General features: G+C 41.4%; 1 protein-coding gene across 3 annotated transcripts in view; it reads left to right on the top strand.

The window, feature by feature from the left end:
- Positions 1-21,228, top strand: part of KCTD1 (potassium channel tetramerization domain containing 1) — a 68,521-nt gene extending 47,293 nt beyond the window's left edge. For all 3 annotated transcript variants that reach the window (XM_018080766.2, XM_018080774.1, XM_018080757.1), the window contains 3 exons: positions 14,284-14,428; positions 16,720-17,025; positions 20,257-21,228. In XM_018080766.2, the coding sequence (XP_017936255.1) occupies positions 14,284-14,428; positions 16,720-17,025; positions 20,257-20,415 (610 nt within the window). In that variant the 3' untranslated portion in view covers positions 20,416-21,228. The remainder of the gene's footprint in view (positions 1-14,283; positions 14,429-16,719; positions 17,026-20,256) is intronic.
- The last annotated feature ends 5,893 nt before the right edge of the window (positions 21,229-27,121 follow it).

Raw genomic sequence — 27,121 nt, forward strand, 5'->3', positions numbered from 1 at the left:
GTGAAACTCCTTCTTTTGTCTTGCCTGAGTACCTAGTTATAGTAAATAATAAGCCAGTGATGTACTCCCAAAATTAGATGTGGAATTTAATTTTGCCTGTGTTTACAAACTGAGTAGCAAACATGCCTTGTCTGACTTTGATCCTGCAAAGTAGCCTGAGCTGCTGTCCACAGTCATGTGCTGGCTGTTTCTGTGCTCCTCAGTATTGTTTAGCAGAGGACTTGCCTTGAAGATCAACCAACCCTTGAAGCACAGTGGAGAAATACCCCTTCCTTTTGTCATCTGTTGTGAGGCTCAAGTCTTCGTAAAGCTTCTCACCAATCCCTGCAAAGCTGTCTCTGACTGCCTTTGTGTTACCAGTGTGAATATGGCAGACTTGTTCTTTACAGCAGTGTAAATCCCCAGGGTGTATCTCTGCCAGAGGTCTTTTAACATCAAAGCAATGTAGATAGTGGCTGGTGGCAATTAAAGGCAGCAGAGATGGCTGTCCACTGCAGCTGGAGCTCTGGGTGGGTTGCAGGATGCAAGGATGGAGTGGGGCTTATGGGTGCAGCTGATGAGCAGTAGAGCTTTGGGGCAAGCATGTGATCTCAGGGGCAGCTGCAAGCAAATACCTGTTGTCTTTCTGCTTTTGTTGACTGCACTGCTGCAGTATCAGTGGTAATATCACAGAGCCCAGTCTGACCTCAGGTGCCTTCTCCCTCCTGATAAAACCCGTCATGAAGCTGGTGCTCAGCAGGTGCCTTCTGCTCCACAGCCGAGCAACTCAGGTCCATTTTGTCTCCTGTGATTATTTTTTGGTAGTCATCTTGTGGTTTCACTCAAGGAAAAAAAGCTGTGCAAAAGTGAGTGGCCAAGGACTGCACCATAGGTTTCCATCACAGGACTGCAAGCTTAATTCAAATAAATGTAGACTTTTGTGCATGAGGTGGTTAGCAATATATGATTTGGTGGTCTGACTTCCTAGTCAGAGTTGGTTGTTTTAAGACATTGTCTTTTTCCAAACTTCTTCCCTTCATTGTGCTAATTGGCTTCTGCCTGCCTCTAAAAAAGTAGGTTTTTAGGAAGGTAGTGGAAAATAATCATACTATAGCCCCAAACTGTTTGTTGTAACAGTAGTAGCTTCTGGAGAGATGGGGCTTTGATGAAACAGTGCAGCTCTTGATTACCCTAAACTATTTTCAGTCTTCTGCACCTTTCGATAACGTGGTTCTGTAGATCTCCTGTGAAGATAGTGGAAAACAATTTATATCTATGCCTTGGGGTGATGAAAGGAAAAAAAAAAACCCAACCCAGAAATCTACCAAGACACCTGGATTTCTGCTAAATTAAAATTTTATTATGTTCATGTATAGAGCAAAAATCATTAGTATTAAGTAGCTACAAAAGTGGAGGGGATAGTGCAAGGTGGTTGTAATATGGGTTTTTTTCAGCAAACAGAGAGGAGGAGGACTTCTTGAAACAGTTTTCTGTCCCTGAAAATGCCTGTATTGGAACTTGCATTGTTCTAAAAAGATATAGGTTTGAAATTCAGTGTTGTTAGCTCTTTTTTCTTCTTGTTGTTAAGGGAGTCCTAGCCTTTTAGCATTCACACCCTCTTGGGTGGTTGATCAGGGTTTTTTTCAGTATTAGCGCAAGCTGCAACTTAATCTATTGATATGAAAATTGTGCAGTGTTACCAGTGTCTGTGGAAAAGGGCAGATGCAGTTGAAAAAACTCCTTTTTTCCTCTTCTTTTAATCCAGGGGTAGTTAAATTTTGCGCTTTTTAGAGAAAAGCTTCACAATTAAGTGAATGAAATAATGAAAACCTACAAACTCAAGCAGTAGTAGGCTGCTTCATCATCAGCATCTTTCTACTAGTTTAAAAGCAGTGCTCAGCTTGGTAGGCATCTTGTTGTTTATTAGCAGCCTGGAATTGCCACAGGGAAATTCTGACTGTTGGGTTGTGCTGGTTTCTACCAGAAAGATCACAGCAGATGTAATATATATATATCCTAAGTATTGTAAATCCTCCAGACTGATGGAGTTATGCTTATTTGACTGTTTCTCCACAGATCATTTCCCGCTTGTTTGCCTGCTCTCAGAATTTATTAGTTGCTATGTGACAGGGCTGTTGTAATCTTTCAGCCGTGTGATCAGTGGCGTACAAGGTGTTCGTGGAATGAGATCCAGTCCTGTGTGGGTGGGCTGCCCTCCGTGGGAGTCTGTGTCTGTCCGTAGGCTGTAGCTCCGTCCTAGAGTCAGCTCACTTCAACACCCTGCTAAAACACTCAAGGCTGACTGCCTGCATTTAGGAAATGGGGATCCTAACACACTTGCGATATAATATGACTTTGGATGACGCTCTCCTGTAGTGAAGCTGCAGCTCAGGAAGAAGCTAAGAGCAGTCATCTCCTCTAGGTGAGGGTAACCTGAGTTGCAGGGTAAATTAGTGCTTAAATTAAAAATGTTACAAGTTCCAACACAATTTAGGAGCACTACAAACTATTGCTCTGAACTTAATATCATATAAATTTGTGATTTTTTATTCAACAGAGCCTGATTTTTTTTTTAATTGAAATTAGTATCTAGGAAGAATAGTGTTAGATTTTGTTTAATATATGAATTTTGGGACAGTTAGTTTCTGGTCACTTTGTGAGTGAGATATGCTTACCTTGACATGGACAGCTACTGCCTGTGTACAGTTCCTGACTGGATTCCTGTGGCTACTCCAACAGAGCACAAGCCTGCAGTAGTGTCCCTGTGCCATCCCCGCAGCCCTTTGGGGTGCCCTAGAGTATCTCAAGTGGCAGTAGGCAGCTGAATCACATCCTGGATGTTGTGTATTAAAGGCACCATGATGTAACATTTACTTTTGTCATGTGGTATTACTGAGGATTTCACTGTTTTCACATATGTGGATTAATTATTCCTTATGTCATTAGTTCATGGGGATAGACCCATGAACATATTGCTTCTGTGCTGTATGTCAGTTCTCTTCCTTTCTCCTCTACCTCCTCCACAGAATTGCATCTGACCTACTGTTGGGTTTGGTATGGCTGCAGGGATGATTACACCATGACAGCATCTAATTTAATAAACAATAAAGCCACTGTTTTGTATATGTAAAGTTTGTCAATGGAAATAATGTTATCTGTGTGTTTTTTTTATCACCCCACCACCAGCAAAATGCTGAGGTGTGGCTTTGGCATTTCTAACCTATGCAGTAAGCATTATTTATTGCTCAGAGCCACTGTCTAGGATGTTTTAGGTGGACTTTCCTGTCCTCTTAACTGATTAACACACAGGTTCTGTATGAGCTGATTTGTTTAATGGTGTGATTTTTCTCGTTACTGAAATGCTTAAATCATTTGAACTTCCAGCATAGAACCGTTTAAACATGTAAATATATGGGAATGAGTTATGCAGGTAACATAACTTGATTGCATTCACCCACAATACGGGTATAAGCACACCTCTCTATGTAGACACATGCATGTGTCCACACTAGGAATCACAACAATATAATTGTAATGTCTGTAAGTTCAGCCATAGCATCACAGAATGTCAAGGGTTGAAAGGGATATCATCTTGTCCCAACCCCCCTGCCATGGGCAGGGACACCTTCCACTAGACCAGGTTGCTCAAGGCCTTATTCAGCCTGGACTTGAACACTGCTAGGGTTGGGGCATCCACAACCTTTCTGGGCAACCTGTTCCAGTGCCTCACCACCCTCACAGTTAGAGTTAATCAAAAGAGCAGTGTACTGTCCTGTGTTTCTCATACTAAATTCTGTGCTCATCACACCCATTGCTTCCTTGCTTCTACTGTGTATGCTCTGATGCTATCTGGATTGCCTTTCTCAAAGACTTTGTAATCTAGGATATCAGCCTGAAAGTACCATTTTCATTCTAGGTAGAGGAATCTCTGATCAGGTGGGCTAAGTAGTAAAGGAAAACACAAATATTTGAGAGAATTGTAATAAATGTGCGATTTTGTAGCTGGCCTTGCAGCTTCTCTAGTTGCAAATAAAGTCAGTTTTATAGGAAAAGAACATTATTTGAGCAGCCAGGCTGACCTTTGTTTGTAGTTTTCATGGTGTATGTGTAATAACACCATCTCTAATACATTTGCCTGCCACTGTGCAAAGAAATGTGTTGCTTATTTACTAAACATGTCATCAGCATCTCCTGTTCCTCTTCAGTTCAGCGTGTATCCTTGGGCTGTATTTTCTGCGTGTTATTCAAGTCCTGTTCTCAAGAGTCATGCTTTCTTTACAGCGTTCCTTAGTCTGGGTACCTTCTTGCTTCACTCAAAGGAGGAAAAAAAAGTAAGGCAGGTCTGCTTAGTGGTAGCATCACACTAGAAATCTGGCACATGCTTGGACAGAGTTAATTTCTCCTGGTCAGCCCTCATCTGCCTTACCCGTGTTCCCTTCCTGCAGCGCCTTCCTCATCCATTAGACCTTCTATTCCAGCAGATGAAGCAGGGGTCCTGTGGGCAACAGTCTGATAGGTGTAACAACCCTGGCTTGTCCTCAGCTTATGTGCCAAGTGGAGAGTACTGTGAGAAAGCAGTAGGTCATTAAAGACATAGTCTAAAGTCTTTCATACAGAGGGAGGTTTGCAAATGCAAGTTGCAGGAACATCTCTAATATCTGACATATCTTAACTTGTGGAGTTGCTTTTGACTGCCTTAATAATGTTCTTTGCATGTGTATTTTTTTGTTTCCTTTGTCTATTCCTATATGGCTTTAAAAAAACAGGCTGAACACCCTTTCTACCTTCCCTGGCAAATTTTTCTTTGGTCAGTCCAAGCCCAAGTTCAACAGCAGGGTTAAGACCCACTAATGTGTTTTACAGGCTTCTGCTGCACAAGCTAGCAGCAGCAAATTGTTGTCCTCTGCATGAACTGCACTTGAGAAGGATGTTACAGAATTTGTGTGTGACTTTCATTGGTATTTATTGAAAGCAGAAGAGCAAGGATGTTTGGGAAAACTGCATTCTGGGCTCTGGAGGATGGTGTTTTCTGGGGACACAGGCACAGATGTAGAAGTTTTAGAAGCATTTTTTCTCTCTGCATTTTTTTCATTAATGAGAAGTTTTACTTAAGCTTCAACATGACCTCTTTCTCTCTCTTGGGAAGCAATCCCCAGAGGTTCTACACAGAAGTTAGTTGTACAGTCTCCTGCCTTCATGGGCTGCAGTGCAGGAGGAGCTTGTGCAACTCTTGCAAAGGGAAAGGCAAGTGTGTTCTTGTCCTGTCTATGAAAACGTGTTGTCCTTTCTCTTAGAGAAGGCAGCAGCTAGCAAAACAACATAGATGTGATTTCTGGCTACGTAGTCAGAGTTGCGAAGATCTTGGAAAGCTCCGTTCATTATGGTTTCATTACAGGGTTTGTCATTTATAGGGAAACAGGTTCCACGCATATGAAGTGTGATGCCTTGTTCCCGAAGTAACATCCTGGAAAGGGACAGAGTTAGGGATACCGTAGAGCTTCTTGCATAGCATATATGTGCTAAACTGGGGTCTCTGCTGAGATTGAATCCAGAACTATTTTGCTGCTGTTTTTCCAAGGCATTTCAGGGAGAATCTCAGACTGTTTCCTATTTGCCTGTGATTTGTGTTTGGAATTTTGATGCTGAGTCTTCTCAAGGGTACCGAGGAAATCTTGAGAGCTAATAGTGGTTTGAATGAAATTCATGAAAGCTGAGGGGCAAACTTGATGTACGAATGAATACATCAAAGGATTTCCTCCATTCTGAGAAGGTTTTTTGTTGTTTGTTTGTTTGGTTTTTTTTTTTAATATCATGAGTAGGACGAGAAATGGCTCTGGTAGCTTTTTCTGAGATGCTTTAACAGTGTCTTTGCTTTGTGGAATCTGCATTTACAGGTTTATCTATAGGGATTTGAAGATGGGTATTGTTAACAAGCTTTTTTTTTTTTTTTTTTTTTTTAAGAAAAGTTGGCAGGCTCAAAGGAGCCTGATTTGAAACTAATATGTTTTTGCATTTTACTTAAATGTGATCCTAGGACACAAGTTCCACTTTTTTACATTGCTGCCTGTGAAGGAGTTCAGTGTTCTGAATATATAGATTATCATGGCCTTTGGGATGTTGTGCAGCCACCGGTTTACCTACTTTCTGGCTTTTGGTATTGAAAGATAAACACTCCTGTTCTGCTCCTATCCTCCATTATCTGTACTCACAGCAAACCTGACCATCTTAAACATGATTAAAATTTAATTCAAAAGTTATTAGCTAATTATGACGCAAAGTACTTAATTTGCCATTGCACCCTAATAACTTAAAGGTACTCCTGATAACTTGGTAATAACCGTATCACAAGCAAAAGGACACGGTTGCTACTAACTTAATAGGCAGCTTCCCTCAAGATAAAACAAATAACATACCTCAATGAAATCGGATTCAAGCTTAGTAAAATTATCTTGGCAAGCAAAGAGAGTATTTGTTAATTTTTCTGTGAAATGTTATCATTGCCAAGAAAACTTGGTTACAAAAAACAGAGATGGCAAAAGTATTTGCATGAATAATTGATTTAACATTTCATTGGTTTAAGTGATTTTAGGAAAAGTGGTTTTGATATGCTCTGGAAAACTAAAAAGTTTTTAAGGACTTATTTGCAAGATACCAAACACTGTAGGAGATGTGGGGCTTAAACGCTTGTAGTCTGTTCTTCAGTATATCCAGTGCTTGAGCAAACCTGAAAAAAAAAAAAAGAGCAAGGAAAGATGGCATTGTAAAGAGTAAAATGCAGGTGGTCAAGCTGTGGCTATGAACCAGCAGGCATGCAGGGGAGCCCGTGTGTGTGGCTGCTTTATTGCTTGATGTCCTCACAAATACCTGGAGGAAATTTCCCCTTGTGATGAGAGGGATGATGGCAGGTATCTGCAGCCTCTTCCCTGGCTCTGAGTCTCTGTAATTGGTCATGTGGGGTGGGTCAGTCAGAGAGCTGGCCTGTCCTAGAGGTGTCTCAAAGTCCTAGAGGAAGAGAGGGGCTAAGGTACTGATCTGTAGATAGTGGTTTGGCTGAAGGAACAATCTATTTTGGGATTGCAAGACTTCAGTTTTCTGGAGACAGATGTGTATGGTAGCAAATGGGTTGAGGGAGTGCTTGGTATCTGGAGACAAGCAAAACTGTGAGGGTCAGGATTTGTTCAGTCACTGAATCACAGAATGTTCTGAGTTGGAAGAGACTCACAAGGATCATCAAGTCCATCTCTTAAGCAGGTGGCCCATACACATCTTCAGGAGTGTCAGCAACTTCAGTGTCTGTCAGATGGAGGAACCTTACTTTCTGAAAAGTGATGGCGATTGTGGGGATGAAGATCCTGGTTTGGGGTGGGGGAACACCTGGTGAGCAGAGGATAGACCCCTCTCAGCCACATCTGAAGCCTGTAATGCAGTCTAGAGGTTCGGGAGGTTTGGCTGACACAGTATTGAAATTGCTTTTGAAGCACTTATTTTCCCAGCCTTGTGTGAAAAAATGCAGATTAGGTTTTAGCCTGTTCCTCTTATCAGTCTGCATCTCCCTAGTATACCAGAGCAGAGAGAGAAGGAATATGGTAAACAGAAACTCCCTGGCCCATTCGCGGTCTGGGAGTAGTGCTCTCCTGGCCTCACCCTTGTTGCCATCGTACCATGTGGGAGATGGTTTCCATCTGCCCACAGATATCGTCTTCTGGTCGTGAGTCACTAGCTCTTGACATCCCATCCCAACTATTTATTCCTCTCTTTTCTCAAATGTCAGCATTTCTACAAATGCCATTTGGGTCTGGGTGGATGATGGTCCTAAGTTTGGGAATGGGGATTTGATCATCCCAGGAGAAGGCTGTGACAGAGCCTATGTTTTTTGATTTGCTTCTGTTGAACATTCAGGCACCCCGCACCCACCAAATTGACTAGTCATCAATCAGTATGTTATGTACATCAGGGAAGTTACTGTATCAGCTCTATGTCATAGTGTAATTATTAGTTCTGCTGTGAATCTCCTAGGTAGATGGGTCACCTGTTTAGTGGGAAAAATACAGGTTTTAATTTTTCTTGGAAAAACTTCCTTTTCAGTAAAAACAGAGATTAAGGTGCTTCTGCTGACTTCTGGAGCCTTGGCCATCAATTTTTCAATGCACCCCAGTGTTCCCTGTGACCCATGTATCCACTTCTGGTCAACTGTCCTTAAGTTAAATGTCTTGCTTGTTCCATGATCATCTGTGGCGTAGAAAGACGTAGTTTGTTCTCGTGTAAGTAGCATTCCTGCAACATGACTACATGATGTTGTGCAATTTATCCTTTTCCAGTTAATGTGTCAGTTTGTCCGTGTGGATTACATCCAGTGACTATTAGTTCATTTTGTAATATGTCTGATTTCCTTTCATCTCTACTCCTGATGCTGCCTCTGATCAGGCAGGTTATAGCAAATCCCATGTTTTTCTCTTTTTTCTTTTTTTTTGTCTCTGATGCATTCCCTGATGGTACCACATCACTCATCATTTCAGATCCTTCCCATCTGCTTCTCACATGCTTTACTCTGTCTTTAAGATTATTCACCTATTTTAGTCTATCTCGATTTCTTCTAAATGTTTTATTAACGCTCTGAACTTGCCCCTACTGTTTCTTTTACTTTCATGCTGAAATAACAATCTTAAGATGTTTGAAATTTTCTCCATGTAGATTATTCAGTTCCTTAGTCTTTAGCAAATATTTCCGCAAAGGTTTGACATCTGTTTGACTCAGTATTGGGCATTCATCTCTTCTTTAAAATGCCATGTAACTTTTTTTTTAAATCTCTTAAGAACTGGTGTTTTAATACCTCCGCCAGTTCATTCTTCTTTCTCTGTCATTTTGGCTCCTATATAAATACTTTTTCTATAGAAGGTTTAATGAGACTTTAGGTTTTAGTACATTTTTCCCCTGTTACCTGTGCTTTATAATAATTGTATTCATGCCTCTTCTCATAATGTAGGAACTATCTGTGCCAAGGAATTCCTGAGACTCATGGACATGAAACCTTAAATTAAATGTAAGAAGGAAGAGATAAGAACAAATTACAATAGCACTGAGAGCAAGAGATTACAACAGCGTATTTGGTTAAAATGCGGTTTTCATAATATATGTTCCTGAAAATTGCGAATGTATTCTGTTATGTTTATGAGCCAACTTTTGTTATGCAGAGTTATAAAGGTTGCTATGTATTTGGTCTCTGTGGATCCAAATGATGTGAGGTATTCAAAAAAGAAGAGCAGGCTGATACTGTCAAAGTGGTCCTCTGAAAAAAAGAATAGAAACCTCATCATTCTCTACTTGGGTAGGATAGCATTTCTCCCTGGCATGGATCCCTCTTCAACTGTACTGGCTTCTAGGGGACAGTGCAAAATTGTATAATTTAGACATATGAGGAAGTAAAATTAAATAGCCATGAGATGAGCATACTATTAAACAGATCTGATTTATAATGGGCTCTTATGCAAATTGCCTTTGAGCTCTCAGTAAAAGAAAATGAAAAGAGATTAATAAGGACAGCTTGGACTAAAAAGTTGCAGAGAAAAAAAAAGTAAAAACCTGTTTCAACTCACTCTCCACGCACCCCAGAGTGTTAAATAAGCATTCCCATTAGCCATGTAAATATAATGATGTTATAATAAAACTTGCACTTAACTTCTAAGGGCCAAACTCCTAATCACTTTACCACAATGGCTCCAACCAAGTGAGTAAGATTTCAAATAAAATACCTGTTCTTTGCCATGTGATTCATTACTGGGGGGAGAGAGATCTGTTTTCATGCGTATTTTGCTCTTTGCCTGCTGCTGAATATCCAACCCTGGTGAAGTCTGAGGCAGTTACTTGCCTTACCATTAGGATGGAATTGCAGGTGGCAGGGCACTGCGGATGCTCCTCCTGCTGCACGGTTCCCTCCAGTGGGTTAATAAAAGGACTTGGCACCAGTTTTGATCCCTTTTTGTTGTTCTATGAAAGACATGGGGGGCAGGGAAATCTTAACAGCTAAGGAACCGTTGAAAGTAGTTTATTGCAAAAGATTTTCAGTTACTTTTGAGTTCATAGTGTTCTCTGATAAAGAAGTTAAAATGAGAAATAATATACTGAATGTATTCAATTGTAAGAAACGTTTATTTTCTCAGAGAAAAAAGAGGTTTATTTGTGCCTTAGTTTGCAAGTGATGTAATATTCTGCATGCTTATTCCTTTGATTACAAAAGGGAAGAATTTTAGCTTTGTCCAGTGAAGCCATGCAGAACTGTGTCATTTTTCTTGGCACTGAGTTTTGCCATAGTCATCTTGTTTACTTTATATTGACCATCTTGTTCCTAATTGTTGCTGCCTTCCCACATTCTCAGCTGAGGCATAATATACTAAAGCGAAGTCTTTTCCCTTTATGTGTATAATAATATATATAAATATTTATACACTGAGAGAGCAAAGTTATAAACACACTGTGTATACAGTTTTGCTGCAGACTGAGTATATTTTTATACTTGAGAAGCAGGACTTGATTCTGAAGAATTTGAGAAATCCTGTAAGCAATGTCATCTTCCCGTGCTAGCTTCTTGGTCTAGAAATGCTGTTATGGGAGTGCTGGTGTGTGGGAAGAAAGATCCATCTCTGTAGTATTTTATGGAATTAGAACAATGATCTTTTACATGCCCTGTTGTTTTTTCTCCACTAAACCCAGGCTTGTGGCTTGGCCGTACACCAGGCTTGACCCAGGTTTGTGTCCTTAAAGTAAAACCAAATTCTCAATGGAAGCAGGATTTTCCACTGGTTATATTTTCAACCCTATTCTGACAGTGGAATATGATACTTAAAGCCACAGACATTAATTATTACCCATTGGAGGTCGCACTTTCAACCCATGGGACATTAATTTTCTTGATACATAGAAAATTTCAGCCTGTTAGTTTTAATTAAATATTTCAGAAGCACGTTTTCGTGTAAATGGACTACAGTTTCTTATCCTTTACCCTTGATATTTGGCTAATTCTGTATATAATTATCAGCTTATTTTGCAAGCCTCCTTCAGAGCGTTTTCCTATTTCAAAAATCCATTTTGCTGTTATGTATTTGTCATTCAAAACAAAGAAGGTGTCTTTGCCAATCATCAGCCAATATTGTCAAGAAGAAGATGGGGAAAAACATCTTTCAGGTGTTCTTGGGAAGTGAAATTAAAATAATTAAAATAAGAATGATTTACCAGTCCTTTCTTGTGCCAGCAAACTGGTGTCTCTTAAGCATTTATGTTTGCAGTGTGAGACCAAGCAGGAGTACCAGCAGAGCTACAGGGAGGATGGTTGCTCAGATTGTGTCATATAAAAGAGTTGCCAACTGAGGCACAGGAGGGAGCTTGCCACTGCCTCTAGGAACCCAAGAATGCGTGGTGAGGCTGGAGGGGGAAGATGCTGGTTGTTCCCTGGATCCTGGCATAGCCCAGTCTCCTCTCCTGATGGGTGTAGCAAATGCAGCTTAGGAGCAGGACCATGTCATCAGATTTGGATCCCATATTATCTCAAGTTTTTCCCTGAAGGCCATGTGAAGGATGCGGGAATCTATGTTTTTCCATCTCAAAATGAAAAGAAAGCTTTAATTTTGTTTACAGGAGCCTCTCTGCTGGGGGTCTACCCTTCCAAAACTGTTTTAGTATGTGAAAGTGCAGTTGTGTATTGCAAAGTGATCCTGGGAGGGGAGCCAGAAGGGAATTGGGACTTTGCAATTCCTGGGGTTTTGCTGCTGCAGCCGAGCACTAAGGCAGTGTTTTCAGTTAATGCTTCCAGCCCATGCCCGAAGCCTTTGAGGTCCCAGGTAGCATTCCCAATGGCTGTGTGCTCTCCTCAGCATTATGGTTTTGTCAGAAGGCTCCATCCTCTGATAGTATCTTGCTCTTCTCTAAACAATTAATAAAATGGAGACAAAAAGCCTAGAGGTTTAAAATATGTAATTATATAAGTAATTTAGAACTAGGAAAATGCTGCAGAAAGCAATTACAATTATACATTTCAGTAATGACTGACTTGGCCAAATACATGTTTTGTGTGTGAATTCCATGATACATTTCAAGATGACTTGCTTGAGTATAGGGGAAAATTAATTCTAAATGCTGAGTACTTCCATTTCAGACATAAAATGTGGTTCATCTCCCTAGTCAACAGGAGCCTGTATTATATGGGCTTTCGCAGCTTAAATTTTGAGCAGCAGGGCAGGCAGTAACAAGTCTTCGAGGAAGAAGGCTTGAATAGTTCTAAGGGATGGCTTTTAACAGAAATGTTTTGTACTTGATCATGCTGCAAAATATATTTCATTCCTTATATGCTATGGATTTCATGTGACTTGATTTGATTCAGGCATTTATTACAGAATTGTTAATGGCCAACTGAGGTTAATGGGATTTTATTTCCTAGTCTCCTCTCAGCCGGTGAGAAACTATAGATGAGACTTGTATTCTGTTCAGAACTTGTATATGTACCTGCTCAGGGCACAGACATCACTCCAAACTCAATTTGGATTGTCTGTGCCATTTTCAAAGGGAAAGTGTGTGGCTGTGGGTGTAACACTGTGCAGAGTCACCTGGAACTCTGACTCTCTGCAGTTCCCTGAGATGCTGCTGCAAGCCCTGCTGCCTCCCCCTCTTTGGGAACCACTTCTGTCTTTTGCCTCTTGAACCCCTCCTGAAAATTGCCTTCTGCTGGCCAAGGGATGTGGCATCTCTCAGCATGGGATGCTTCCTGCAGCCAGGAGGGCTCGTAACCTCTGAGTTTTTGGTGGCTTTTTTTTTTTTCCGACTGGAGGTGGGGAATGGTTGTTTATTCACTTCTTTTAAAACAAAAAGAGTATGCCATGACTGTTTATTGTGCTTGCTCTATCCTTTTTTTCTGAGAAAATAGACTTGTACCTTACCTATACCACAAACTGAGTGTGATCAGGAAATAAAAGTGTCTGTTGGTCCCCTACCTCCATGCTGATGTCTGGTAATACTATTGTATGCTCTCTAGTAAACTGTGGAGGTTTTGCTGTGCTGATTCTCAAAACAGATTGGTTATGTTGGGAAAGAAAACTATGTATGAACAAGACTTTCCTTTAAAATATTGGAAATGAGGTATCTGCAGAATATTACAGAATGTAGCAGGTTGTGACAAAGCTCTGAAATTGTGCCCCAAATTGTTGGCAGTGTTTCACATGGCGTGTCTGTTTGACGTATCACAAGTGAGCTATTTCGAGACCATTTGTTTACAGTTCTGGTGTTGGAAAGATTCAAAAAGTACTTCCACATTGCATGTACAGGCATATGAGCAGGCACACAAAATTAGACCTACCAGTCACTCCTGCTCATTTCATTGGGAAACCACCACTGACTCAGGACTGTTTTGCAAATGCCCCAGTGTAGAATTGAAACATTTATTTCGTGTTACTCTGAGGGTTTTGTTTGGAGTTTTCAGCCCTTCCTCTTGCTCTAACTAAAGCTGTTTTGAGAGACCCGCATCCAGAAATGTATGTGCACCCAGAGGTTGATGCTGCAAGGCCTGCTGGCAAGCAGAGGCTCTCTAGGTAACTGTGTGGTTCTGGTGGTCAGTAGGTGGTCTCTAAGAATTGTGACATTTTTCTAGATTGCTATAGAGAGTTCTGATTGATACCTGCCACAACCGGTTAACTTTTACATTAAATCATTAGCTCACGTTGAAGTGTTATCACTTTCATACCCCCATCTTCATATTCCCACAATGTGCTGCCCCTCAGCTGTGCCTGCCTTAGCGTTGGTTGCAGTAGTGGTATCCAAAAGGTGATCTGGGTGTAAAAAACAAACAAACAAAAACCAAGCAAACAACCAAAACAAACTTATTTCCCAGGTACAGTTTCCAAACTAGATGAAGTTCACTGTGCAGTGCTCTGGAAAGCAGAATGAGTCAATCAATGGTGTTGGAGCATCTAGAGTGGATGGGGTGTGCTGAAGGGAGCAATCAAAAGAGGTGCCCAAAATAATTGTGTCATCTCATGAGACACAGATTTGGGCAGTGAGGTGGGTCCAAGAAGCTGCTGCCCTGACTACTTTTCTTCCACCTCCCATCCACTTCCCCTGCTGTGCTGCTTGGAAGTTCCTGAGGCCATACTGGAAAATGTGGCTTAAACCATAGTTTGAAAACAACCCTTTTCTTATGGAGCAGAGCCACAGAGCTGCTTCGGTGAAGTATGTGTGAGAGGGTTTTGTAGCGTTGGGCCATTTGAGCAACTCTTGAGCTGAGTTTGGTTTGACTCTGCTACTCTTCTCTTGTTTCCTCTCCAGAATTGGCCGGCTTTTTGATGGCACAGAGCCCATTGTCCTCGACAGTCTCAAGCAGCATTATTTCATTGACAGAGACGGGCAGATGTTCAGATATATCTTGAATTTCTTAAGGACATCGAAACTCCTCATTCCTGATGATTTCAAGGTGAGATTTCAAGGGACTCGGGTGTTTTGCATGATCCTTGGTAAAGCAAGGATCTGGTGTGTAGTCAGAGAGCCCTAGACAGGGAAGAGGGACTTGCAGGGTATGGTGTGTTTGATTTCATGTACGTGGCAAAAGTAAGCATGGAGTTGCTAAAGTGGTATCTTCCTTTCCTAGAGTGGCATCAGTATTAAATTTTCCCCTCCTGACTCTAGTGTAATGAAGCAACCTTGCCAGGTTTGACCTTGGGAAATTAATATTGTAGGGTACTGATGGAAACAGAAAGGATGTTACAGTCTGCAACTGACTGCTCATGAGCTTGGCTGATGACTTGTCCTCTCATCCGTTTTTATGCTTCTCCTCTGATTGCAGCAGCTCCAGTTTCCATTCCCACACTGAAATTAAGAAAATGTTGTGGGAATCACAGTATTGACAAAATAAACTGCATACGTGGTAATATTTGAGCATTAAGTCATAGAATATTTTCTCTCTCAGACTCTTGAAGGCATACTGCAAGTCTAATTTTGGAATTTGAGAGAAGTCAGGGATGAGTAGTTCCATGTTCATTATTTAAACCTTATTAAAGATCCTGCTTTTTTTTCTTTTCAATAACAAATTTGTGGTAGTTCACCATGTTAGACATTAGTCTGCAGAGGCAGAGCTTCAGACTGCATGTGATGTTTATCTGCTAGTAGGTATGTGGGTGTATATGTGGTGACAGAAAGCTGGGGACCATAGTTGCAATCAGAACAGATCTTTATCATTACTTAATGAACACACATCAGTGCAGCTGGCTGTGCCCCTAGTTCACTGTGGGAAATACAGCAATTGGGATTGAACAGGAGAAGTGATGGGGAAGGGTTAGAGCTGTTCACACTGGTATGCTGCCTTTTGTCCCATGTATCTGAGACAGCTTTTCAGGTGTTTGGGGCATAATAGGTGTGAGGTTGAGTTCAAGAGCTGAATTTCAGCAACCTTTGAGTCATCTGCTGTAGACGCATCCTTGTTGCTCCCATGCTGTGACAAGGGTAGATCTCCCTGAAAAATGTGGGAGTTTGGAACCAGCTGATAATTTCCCTCTTTTGAAGTCTTAGGGCATCTTTGTGCTGCTCTTGGCGCTTATCCTGGAGGTAATCAGAAATACGGGAAAAGGAAAAGCCACCTTTCATACAATATTAAGAAATTACATGTGTAGAGCCTTTTAAACACATAAATGTACTGTAGCTGTGCCGAAATTAAAAATGCAACTCCTGGCAAGTTCACCCAACTCTGATGTTCAAAGGGGTGTCTTCCCCAGTGGTGCTCAAAGGTGTACAAAAAAATCAGCGATTAAAATAAACAGCACTTCATGTTTCTTAGAAATATAGAGAGTAGGTGATGTTTTTTGTTATGCATTAAACGTAAGCAGTATTTTAAGCTTGATTTAGGTGTCCCATTCACATCAAGTATGTGGTTTCTAGCTCAAATTCAGGACTATATTGATTGTTAGCAGTCTTCTCTTTGTTTCTGTTTTCCCTAATTCTCATGTATCACTTTTCTCTGTATAAATATTTTCCAAATAATTTTATGCTCTTAAACCTAGAAAAACAAGATTTTTTTTTTAAATGGTTTTTAAATTTAAAAAATGGCAGTAGGCAGACTCCACATCATCAGTTCTAAATTACTTCTGTGCTGGCTATGCCTAGAAATGCATTCTCTCTGCTCTGGCATTGAGACAATGTAGTAAACAATACTAGTGGCAAAATGGGGAGGTATTAAAAAATACTTAATTTTTAAAATGCAGTAATATGTGCAAACATTATGCAAATATCAGAATCATTTTACACTAACAACCATTGCAGGCACCCTCATTTACATTCTTATACCTGTTACAATGCCTGCTAGTGTTGCTGTAAGACGCGATGGATCCTAGTGATGAATTTTCTGAATCCTGATTGAATTCTGTTCCATCTGTTCAATGAGGTCATTATTCTATGACATCACTATAGGGATAAAATATGGGGAAAAGTGAGATTTTTTTTTTTTTTTGCCTGGATTTTTTTGCAGAAGGGAGTTGAGCAAGCATAGCCTCTCCCTCCCCACAAAAGTGCTGCTATACTCAGCCCGTTTCAAGTGGCTAATGGTTATTTTTTCCTTGTTCTGTTATTTTATTACACTTCCTACACAGTAATTAGTAGCTATGTCTGAAGGGTTGCAGACCTAGAGTGGTGTTGGCCTGAATAACCATATACATTAAGTGCCACATTAGCAATGCCTCTTTCTTAATTGTGCACAGTAATGCATGTGTCTTTCAGGACTACAGTTTGTTATATGAAGAAGCGAAGTATTTCCAGCTTCAGCCCATGCTGGGAGAGATGGAAAGGTGGAAACAGGACCGGGAGAGTGGCCGCTTCACAAAGTCTTGTGAGTGCCTGGTGGTGCGGGTTGCCCCAGATCTTGGAGAGAGGATTACACTGAGTGGCGATAAGTCATTGATAGAAGAAGTGTTTCCAGAAATCGGCGATGTGATGTGTAATTCTGTCAACGCCGGCTGGAATCACGACTCAACGCACGTCATCCGATTTCCACTGAACGGATACTGTCACCTCAACTCAGTTCAGGTAGGAAATCACATATGCATCTTTTGAAAGGGAGCCTGCTGGCCAGGTACCAGTGGGCTGACCCTCGTCCATGTCACTGGAGTGTTTTGATGAACAAAATCAGCTGGAGGCTTTAAGCTAGTTATTTGCTTCTGTGCGTCAGGACGTCTTTCTTGATTTAATTACATATATTCCCCAAGTCTCTTTGCAAGCAAACTACAGTAGTGTTAAAATTTTCTGTGGTCTCAGGAAAGACCCTTCGCTTTCACTTCCAGTGGTTTTTCCTAATTTTTTATGGCATAGTAGAGGCCTGTTGGGATTGATAGGACAAGGGGTAATGATTTTAAACTACAATAGGGTAGATATGGACTAGATAAGAGGAGGAAAATTTTACAGTGAAACACTGGAACAGGTTGCCCTGAGAGGTGGTGGATGCCCCATCCCTGGAAGCATTCAACGTGAGGCTGGAGAGGGCTCTGAGCAACCTGATCTAGTTGAAGGCATCCCTGCTTATTGCAGAGGGATTGGACTAGATGACCTTTAAAGGTCCCTTTCAACTATGATTGAATATAGCAATGTCTAAAATACAAAATTATTAAGAAAAAACCTGGGAGATAAATGTAGGTAATTTCTGGAATAATTATAACAGGGTCATGTGTTTTGTCCTTTTTTGGTTAAAAATAACCAACCTCACACACCTACCTGCACCTAGTTAGACATCCTGCATAGGCGACACTTTGGAGTGTGACCACTTCACATCTGGAATCATCACTAGCACAATCAATGCTGTTAGGTTTGGACACACCTCCTAAACTCTGCAGACTCATGAGAGAATTCTTATAGAGAACAGGTTTGCAAGCTAAACTTGCTGTCTTTTCATCTGCCAGGTCCTTCTGTCCAGGTAAAGAATCATAGAATCATTAAGGTTGGAAAAGATCACCAAGTCCTGCTAATGCCTTAGAATTCTGGAGAATTCTAAGGCATCACAACCTTTGAACAAAACACCACCATGTCAACTAAACCACAGCACTAAGTGCCACGTTCAGTCATGCCTTGAACACTTCCAGGGATGGTGACTCCACCATTTCCCTGGGCGGTCCATTCCAATGCTCAACCACCCTTTCAGTGAAGAAATTCCTCCTGATGTCCAACCTGAACCCCCAGCAGCACAACTTGAGGCTATTTCCTCTTGTCCTGTCACTATTTGCCTGGGATAAGAGGCCAACCCTCAAATGGCTACAACCTCCTTTCAGGTAGTTGTAGAGTGATAAGGTCAAACCTGATTCTCCTTTTCTCTAGATGAAGCAAGCTGAGCACTGGGGCATGGACTGAAGGCTGGCCAGGCACTGCACTTGTGCTAGCACTTAACATAAGTGTCTGGTAGACCTGTCTAAAAGTATCTAGATAGGTCTAGATAACTCATGTTACGCTTGGACAGTTGTCTCTTACTGGCTTTGCTGTCATACTGAAACATCAAAATGGCTTTTGTCATAGCCATTAATGCAAATTTAGAACAGCCTTGGATATAGGATTACAACTGAAAAGGGATAGGACTTTCAAGGAGGGTTATTTAGCTACATGTCATATGATAGTTCTCAAAGGAGTTGTATCCTTCAGCGTTTTGTCACTTATTCTGATGCTTACATTTTTGTTTCACAAATAAGAATTGCCAAGCATATTTACTGATGTGAAAAACCTGAGTCAGAGTGGCAAAATATGCACAGGCTTCAAGAGAGATGATGATCTCACATTAATAATGCTGCATCTTCCATTTTGGGGGGACATAAGCATCTCCCAGTCCTAATAACAATGTGAGACAGGACAGGGACTACCAATAGACAGTCTAAGCAGAGAGTGAGGTACAGACCAAATGTTTTGTCCAGGGCTGTGCTAGTTTACAGAGTTACTTCCCCCACATTTTTTCTCAGGACCCAAGCTCTCCTGTTCTATCTAGGTGGCTTACACTGAGATATTTGGGAGGGCAGGAGTGGGAATTTTGGCTTATGTTGCTAAAAGCTAAAGAACAGGGTAAACAAAAATTGCACAGGTGTTTCAATTGGTGTTTCTGAGCCTCTTTTTCCAACCCTTTCTTTTTGATATGTCTGCTGTGTAATTAGCCATGCTCAGGTAATTTCAAAAAACATTTGCCGACCTGGAGCATTTTATGTAAAAACACAGCATGTCTTTGAAGCATTTTTGAACCACAGCTTGCTTCTGCACCCACCATAATCCTTTGCAGACTTCTGCTGTTCTGCTTGCCCGTGCTGTCCCAGCACCCATGCAAGCCAATTTGACAAGTGGTGAAATAGCTAGGAAAGCCTTGGGAGGCACCTGCTCCCAGCACAACCTTGATGAGGTCCTGTTCTGCTGAACAGAGGGTCCCATGTCCTGTGGGATCCAGGAGCATTAGCCTCCTCCTTGGGGTTGGTGGCTGTCACAGCTGACCCTGGTGAATCCCTGGAAGAGTCTCCTTCATAGGTGAGGCAAAGGAAGTCCAGGCAGCAGAATAGATGATCATAAAAGTAACAAAGAGTGTAAATAAAGGAAAGAATGTCTCAGACCTGCAGTTACGGTAAACCAGTGTGAACATGGGTCATTTAAAAAAGGTGGAATAGTGGTGTGGAAGGAGACCATGCTCTAAGCAGCCTCCTAAGCACTGGAGCCAGTGCTGGGAGCTGAGGTCTTTGCACCATCATTTGTTGAGTGAGCTGTGTTGGGTGCATCCCCCTGCCACTCCAAGAGCCCTGCCCGTCTCTTCTTTTTAACTTGTGGATATTGTTTTTCTTTTTTTTTCTTTCTTATTTTTGCCATCATATTTCCCACTGGAAGCAACACTCTGGCTTTGTGAAAAAGGAGGAAAGAAAGTGAATAAACAGAACTCATTAGTTCCATAACTAAAGTTAAAAGGTCTCAGATTTTACCATAGGTAACTGTAACCACAAACCTTCAGAATCACAGTTGGTTTTTAAGTCTCCAGTAAATATCATGATAACTTTTTTGAAATTATGACCATGGTATCTACATTGTCACCATTTAGTTGAGAAATCTGCCCACACTGGCTGTGCAATCCTTCATTTTTCTTCTTAATTGCTCAGTGGCCATAGTTGGCAGAAATCAGTCCAATACAATTAGGCTGTGTAACCACTTTTGTTTCCTAGCTGAATCCATTTGAAAACACCAGTTATTATCATTGGACAGCAAATAATCTGTTTATTTACTTATATGTTAGTGTTTGTTTCCTCTTTTTTGCAGGTACTTGAGAGGTTACAGCAAAGAGGGTTTGAGATTGTTGGCTCATGTGGAGGTGGGGTGGACTCTTCCCAATTCAGTGAATACGTACTGAGACGAGAACTCAGAAGGACATCTCGTGCACCCTCTGTCATTCGAATAAAGCAAGAGCCTCTGGACTAAAATGGACATGTTTCTTTATGCAGAAAAAAAAAAAAAAAGAAGAAAGCAAAGAGGAAAACAAAAGGGGACTTTTCATGTGCAGTTTGGACTCCAAACAAGTCCTGGAACTAAAATTGAATAAAAGACGCATTTATATCGAATATAGAGACCACACCTGAATTCATATGGGAACACTTGGAATAGTAGTGATGATAATAATAATAACCTCAAGATATAAAAGAAAACACACACACATAAAAAATATGTATGTATATGTATGTCTGTACATATATATATGTATGTATATGTCAAGGGGTAGGAAATGCAATGAAAAAAAAGTGGTAGATGAGGTTGGTGCTGTGATGGCCATTAAGTGTCCTAGGCCCTACCCGGGCCCACTTAACGGTGTACAAGCCATTGCCATGGGGGGTTCATAGACTACTCTTCACCCATTTTCCATTGCCAAACAGCCATCCACTTTTTAATGTGTACACACCTTGATTCAACTTTATTTGCATATGGAGGTTTATGTCTGTCTTTTTTAGAGGTGGTTGGGGAGGTGTTCAGGAGATGACCATCCATGGCATTGGAAAGCTTGTCAACTGAATTTTAAATGTAGTTTGTACAGAAGTCGCACACTTTTTGTCTGCCCTCACAGATGTGAAAGGTTAACTTTTCTTTTGAATTAGTTTTTTTGTTGTTTTTGTTTTGTGTTTTTCAAAGGGGGCCAGAATAATTAATATTTGGTAGAGATGCTCTGGTTTGAATCTGCTGCTTTCCTACAATTTTTTCAAATTTTATAATGTATTAAATACAATAAACTCCTGTTTAAAAGAACAAGGGTCTGGTTTAAGCCAACAGAAGCAGAGAGGTGGGACTGCACTACACTCCACCGTGTGGAGGGGTGGCCACTCTGGCAAAGCAGCAAGTAGGCAGTGCTGCCTGCGCATGGTGGAGTGAGTTAAAGGCAGCAGAGGCTGTTGAGGGATCTGTCTGGTGTGGCACATGTGGCTGGTATTTCTTCAGCACTGTGTCTTTTTTAAGTTTTGTCTCAGTTGGAAGAGAAGCTGTTGGTCAAATGTGACAATAACACCAGCTCAGCCCGGGGAAACCCATCAGAAAAGGACACCTGGTTCTGTAACCGTCAATGTAACAGTGACTCCTTGCATCATTCCCTCCTGATTAAGGAGATGGCAGCTTCAACTCTCCAAGCCCTTGCCTTGCTGAGTGTTAGTCAGCCTGTTTGGTTTTAATGTTGTTAATTTCCCTCGTTTCAAGCCATTGTTCTCCTGCCTAGAGAGCGACAGCCGCTTGTGTCACGCCATCGGCTGTGCTGCTCTTGGTAGCGGGCAGTAGGTAAGTCTATGTCCTGCGTTGGATGTCCTGCAAGTTGCTCTCTTGCAGCATCTCACTGAGGCCACCTCTGCAGCCACCTGGTTCAGGCCTCTGAGGTTTTGCAAAGGCAACATATCACGATACCACTGCAGAGACCTTTCACAGGTTGATGCTTTCACCACCTGAGATGCACCAGCAATTGCCACCTTTCCTCCAAAGTATCTTTTTATGCAATATTACTGAATATGAGTGTGTATTCATCCTAGTATGGAAATTTCTATCAATGCGATGGTGCTCGCGTTCCATTAATTTTGGTGACACTTTGCTATTTATTTAAGAAAAGAAAAAAAAAGAAATTGTTAAATACGTGTAACAAGGCTTTTAATATACTCTGATAACTAAGGAAAAAGTTACAATTTTTCTGGTTTTCATTAAAAGACGTTAGGGGACATCCTTAAATAACTCTCTGGCAGCACATATTGTTGGTTTTGAAATTACTGAAATGTGAAAATGGGTGAGGGAGGGGGCTCTAAAAAGTAAGGTTCATTAGCGGGTTATTAGATCTTCAGTGTGATGCTGATCTGTCTATTCACAGTACTGAAACAGCTGCCTTATTGAAAATGCTTGTTTTCAATTAGCAGCAATAAGTCCTCTTACAAAATAAACAAATGCTTGCTCTTACTGCCCACAATTTGGTTGTTAGCTTGCATAGAGGTCAGAAATCTAGAACCCTGGGAAATAAATATTTTTTAGCAGATATTCAAACCATCTCAAGTGGTATGAAATTTGTCATGTCCAGTAAGATACCAGTCCCTGGGGGTTTGAGAGTACGTGGGTACCGGTGCAAGGCGACGTGATTCTTCAGAGACTGCTGCAGAGACCCTCCCTGCACTTCCAGGTGGAGCCTCACTTTCTAGGGCCTCTGCAGTGGACCTGGGGATGTTAACACTGTTCAGCCCAAAGGTACTTTCACATCCAGACCTGCCCTGCTAGCCACCAGGTTTACGTATGGGCACATGCTCCACTGCAGACTGGAGCTGGGGGGGCATGCAGCTCCCAAAGCCAGCAGGTTGTGCTCAGCCAGTGGTTTTGCGTGCTCAGCATGTACCTGTCCAAGTCAATGACACTGAGGATACCTCCGTGCTCCTCCCAAATCCTTGGCTGGCCAGTCATCCTCCCACTGAGCCTACATTCGTTGTTGATGGAGTCAAAAATCACTCTGAGCCCCTGAATGTAAGTGTCTCTGCAGTTACAGTGTGGTCTAGGAGTAAGAGGTCATGAATATTCAAAGTGATGGCTGATGAAAAATGTATGCAGGAATAAGCTAGCTGTAGATATTTAGAGAGCAAATGAGATTAGTCCCGTTTGCAACTGAGGTTTGGAATCATGTGTTTTTAAAATGTTCTTTAGAAAAGCTGCTCAACAAATGAGCAATATATCCAGGAAGGCAAGCGAGTGGGGGGAACCAAGAAGGACCAGATTGTGCTCAGCTTGTCTCTGGAGGTTAATAATTTTGACATGTACAATAGTTTAAATTTATCTAATTTTTTATTAAAAAGTATGACTCCATTTTATGCAATTAGTGGTGCTGTATTTAATAACAGAGGAAGAGCGGCAGTGAGCAGTAGCTACAAATGTTGTACTTCGGCAAGCTGGTTAAGCAGTTGCCAGGAGCACTGCTGTGGACGTGCAGAGATTGCAGATGGCATCCAATGCCCTGTCCCACAGTGAGACACAGGCAAAGGAACTGGGTCTTCACCTTCGTTTTTGGTATTCTGAATATTGAATTTCTGCAATAATCATCGACCCAGGGTTTAGTTCTTCCCCTATTGCCTTCTTAATATACCAAACAGCTGCGTAATGTAAGTATGGATCCTGACATGCTTGGATGAACCTTAAAACTGTGAATGTCCCGTTGAAGACTGAGCTAATTTCTTCTGCTCTGGAGACAGTGAAGTCCTGCTTAGTCACAAGGTTAATCTCTCTTTCTGGAAGCAGTACTTGTAAATAGGTACTGCTAATTTATTCTGTCTCCAGGTACTTATTGGCCAGGTAGTCTGGCCCAATGAATGTTTTTCCTCTCTGTTGCCACAAGTCCATAGAAGAAAGCTGATCATCTCAGTGCTTGACTGGCACAAGCAAGTACAGCTGAGGCATTGTTTTATGATGCCTGATAGAATCCATAATGAAAACCAATGGGGACAACTTACCTCTGAAAGCATGAAAGTTGAGCCACCCATTCAATTATTTTTCTTTATGCTGAGCAGGCACTGATTTCAATTTGAAGAGAAGCATTTTGTTCATGAGCATAATTTTTTGCAGCAACCTTTAAAAATTGACTGCTATACTAATTAACAGGGTTTTTACTGCCACCCAAAATGACTTTTCAAGTGAATTCTTCTTTAATGTTCACGTTGTATGACTTGAGTAAGGAAAGGTTGGATCTGGGGGTCTGAGAAAGGAATTTTTGTTGATGGATGGTCCCTTTTTCAGAGAAATGAAAGCATTTATTTCCATCTGTCATTTCTTCACTGCAGAATTTTGTATTATGAATTATTTCTAGGGACAACTGGTATTTGTATGTCGGCATTCATGCTGCCTGAGGTTTATTTACAGTGGAAATGAAACCAAGACATCCTTAGGGCCTGTAGACCAGTTGCTTGTTCTCAGACTTCAGTTTGAGTGGTTTATTATTTCTTGAGGGTCTGGAGGGATCACCACCACCAAAAATCAATAAATTGCATCAGGTCCCTGTGTTGGCTTTGGCTGCTATCCCACTGATCTGGTTTTTGAAGACCCCAAAACAGACTGAGCATATGGGATCCTTTATTTGAGACTGAAACTGCTAAAATCATATCCCTACTCCCCTTACAAAAGAAAAAAAAAAAGATGCAGGTACATTCATAGTACACAAGTTCATCCTCTCGTAAGCTGAGCTAGCTCTGCTAGCTGGTAACTAGAATGCTACATCGATGCTGGAGGGAAACCCTAATACCAACCTGCTGAAGTATCTTCAGTTTGCACAAGGAGGGGCTCCAGAAATGAAGATGTCCTCTGACAGATGGGGAAAATTCCACATTTTCTTGAATCTGTAATTTATTTTTTTTTTTTACATTTGTTGACAGGACTTAATACAAGTCCTGTGCTCCTAAAATAGTGAAGAGTGTATTATTTTGCAGATGATGTCAGAGATTGTGGGCCAGATCCCATCTTCTGCCATCTGCACTCATGGTGAACTTGCCTCACACCCAAGTTAGGAGTCAAAGAGGTACAGTGTGGTCATTGACTGTCAGTATCATTGCATCAACAGCAATAGTATTGTCATCTCTGTTACCTGTCACTTCTAAAATTACAGATTTATTCCACTTCAGGTCAGAGGAAGCGTGGGTTGATCAGACTCTTCTCTCTCAGGCTCACTCAAGCCCTCTGTACATGAGTTCTTCTCTCTGGAGAGGCTGTTGCTGGTGTGAACAGGCTGGGGTTTTTTGCTTCTTGGGGAGCATGGGGTGTTGGTGACCTTGCCCAGCCCATCGAGCCATGCCCTGTGGTCCTCAGAGCATAGCTCTGGCTTGATGGTTTGGGGAGAGATTGAGGAAGGGAAATTTGTCTCTTGTGCTCTGGAGTTTGGACTGATAAATGATCTCATCTACAACCCTAAATGGTCGTCTGGCTTCTGTTATGTAGCTTGTCAGTGTTGTTATTAATTTTCCTGAGGAAAGTGCATAATGTGGGATGGCTGGCCTTGCTTCCTTGCCATTAGGATGCAGTCTAAAAGGCAGGCAGACATTGACTTCAAACAAAAACTGCATGTGCTGAAGTCCCCTAAACTCATGAACTGCACTCATTTTGACTTCAGTTCAAACCAGAGGACTTAGCGAGGATCACCAGTGGATGTTTGATACTTTGTTTGATAAACCTCCAAGAAATTGCAAAAACAAAAGGCAAAACAAGCAGAGCATGGATGCTAGTTTGGAAGATCTGGAGCTGCGATTTCACTAATCCCTGCTGCTTCTGAACAAATACTTCAGTTCTGAGTAAATACTGTAGTTCTGTGTGCCTCACATTAAAACCAAAAGCAGCTGTGCATTTCTTTCCCTTGCTTTCTCCAGTTCAGGAGGTTTGTTTTTCTTCTCCTCAGGGCTGTGCCTGGGCATCTCAAGAGTAATAATTTTGGCCCTAAATGCAGTGCTTGGTCTCTTCAAAGCATTGTACAAACCTTCAATTAAGCATCTCTCTACCTCTAAGGGAAGAAAGTAGCAATAAACCTACCTTGCAGCTGGGGACGCTGAAGAGGCTCGACTGTCACCCACCTGGGTGGCAAACTGCACATCTGCAGTCTCACTTAGCTGCCATGCTCTCCAAAAGCTCTCTTGAAGTATAGAAAGAGGTTGGAATCGATGAGGCACTGTGAAATATGGGGGGTTTTTTAAAGCTGAGAGTTGCGAGCTGCTCAAGCAAATAGAAGGCATGCCTGGGATGTCTGAATAAGCTTAAAAGGTTACACTACAACCATGTTAGGCTTAATGTACCTTTTGGGTTTTTTTCTAATTCCTTCCAAAGTGGGAGAAAAATAAATAAAATAAATTTTCTCTTACCTTTAGTGTTTTAAGTAAAGTCTATTGATGGTCTACGTCATCTTCTTCCTCTGGCTCAGCTCTTCAGTAGGGACTATCATTTTCTGTTTGTTTTAGTTCCTTTATACAGAACTCAGGCATTAAAATGGGAGGAGGGGAAAGCTTCAGTGTAGTTTGTGAAAGAGCTTTGTTTATTCACATAGTGGTCACAACAAAATCCTGACACATGCCAGGATGGCAGGAATGTTTTTCAGGTGTGGTTGCTGAAATGAGGCAAGGCATGGCTGGCTCCCAGCTTCAAATGCTCCACAATAAAAATGACAACAGCAAGAAACTAGGGCTCAAACCCTCATGGGTTATCTTCCTCCTTAAGCATCTGCTCTTCTTTCTCAGAGTTGTAGCCTTTAGATGAGTGGTTTAAAAGCTGTGCTATCATCTCCACTGTAACCAGTGCAGCTATTCCAAAAGAAAGCTGCTTGGCTCAGGGACAGCTGTTCTGCAGAAAAATTCTCTTCTGATGCATTATTGATAGATGTAAGTTAAAGCCATAAAGCTCGCAGCTTTATCGGGCAATATCTACTAAATCCTGGAAGCATGTAAGATAACCTAAATGTAATCTACTGCATACCAGCTCCTTCAGTGATGGATAGCACAACAAAAGCAGGACTAATGAAAAATTAATGAAAACAGTTACTTCCATAAGAAAAATGATCTGTTTTCTCCCACCTTTGTATTGATTTTAACTGGCCCTGTAATTGGAAGTGTATAATTTTTTCCTAAGGTAAAGAGGATTGAGGGTGAGGGAGAGCGAGTGTATA

Source organism: Manacus vitellinus, unplaced genomic scaffold, assembly GCF_001715985.3.
Source record: "Manacus vitellinus isolate BGI_N305 unplaced genomic scaffold, ASM171598v3 scaffold_1_pilon, whole genome shotgun sequence".
NCBI lineage: Eukaryota > Metazoa > Chordata > Aves > Passeriformes > Pipridae > Manacus > Manacus vitellinus.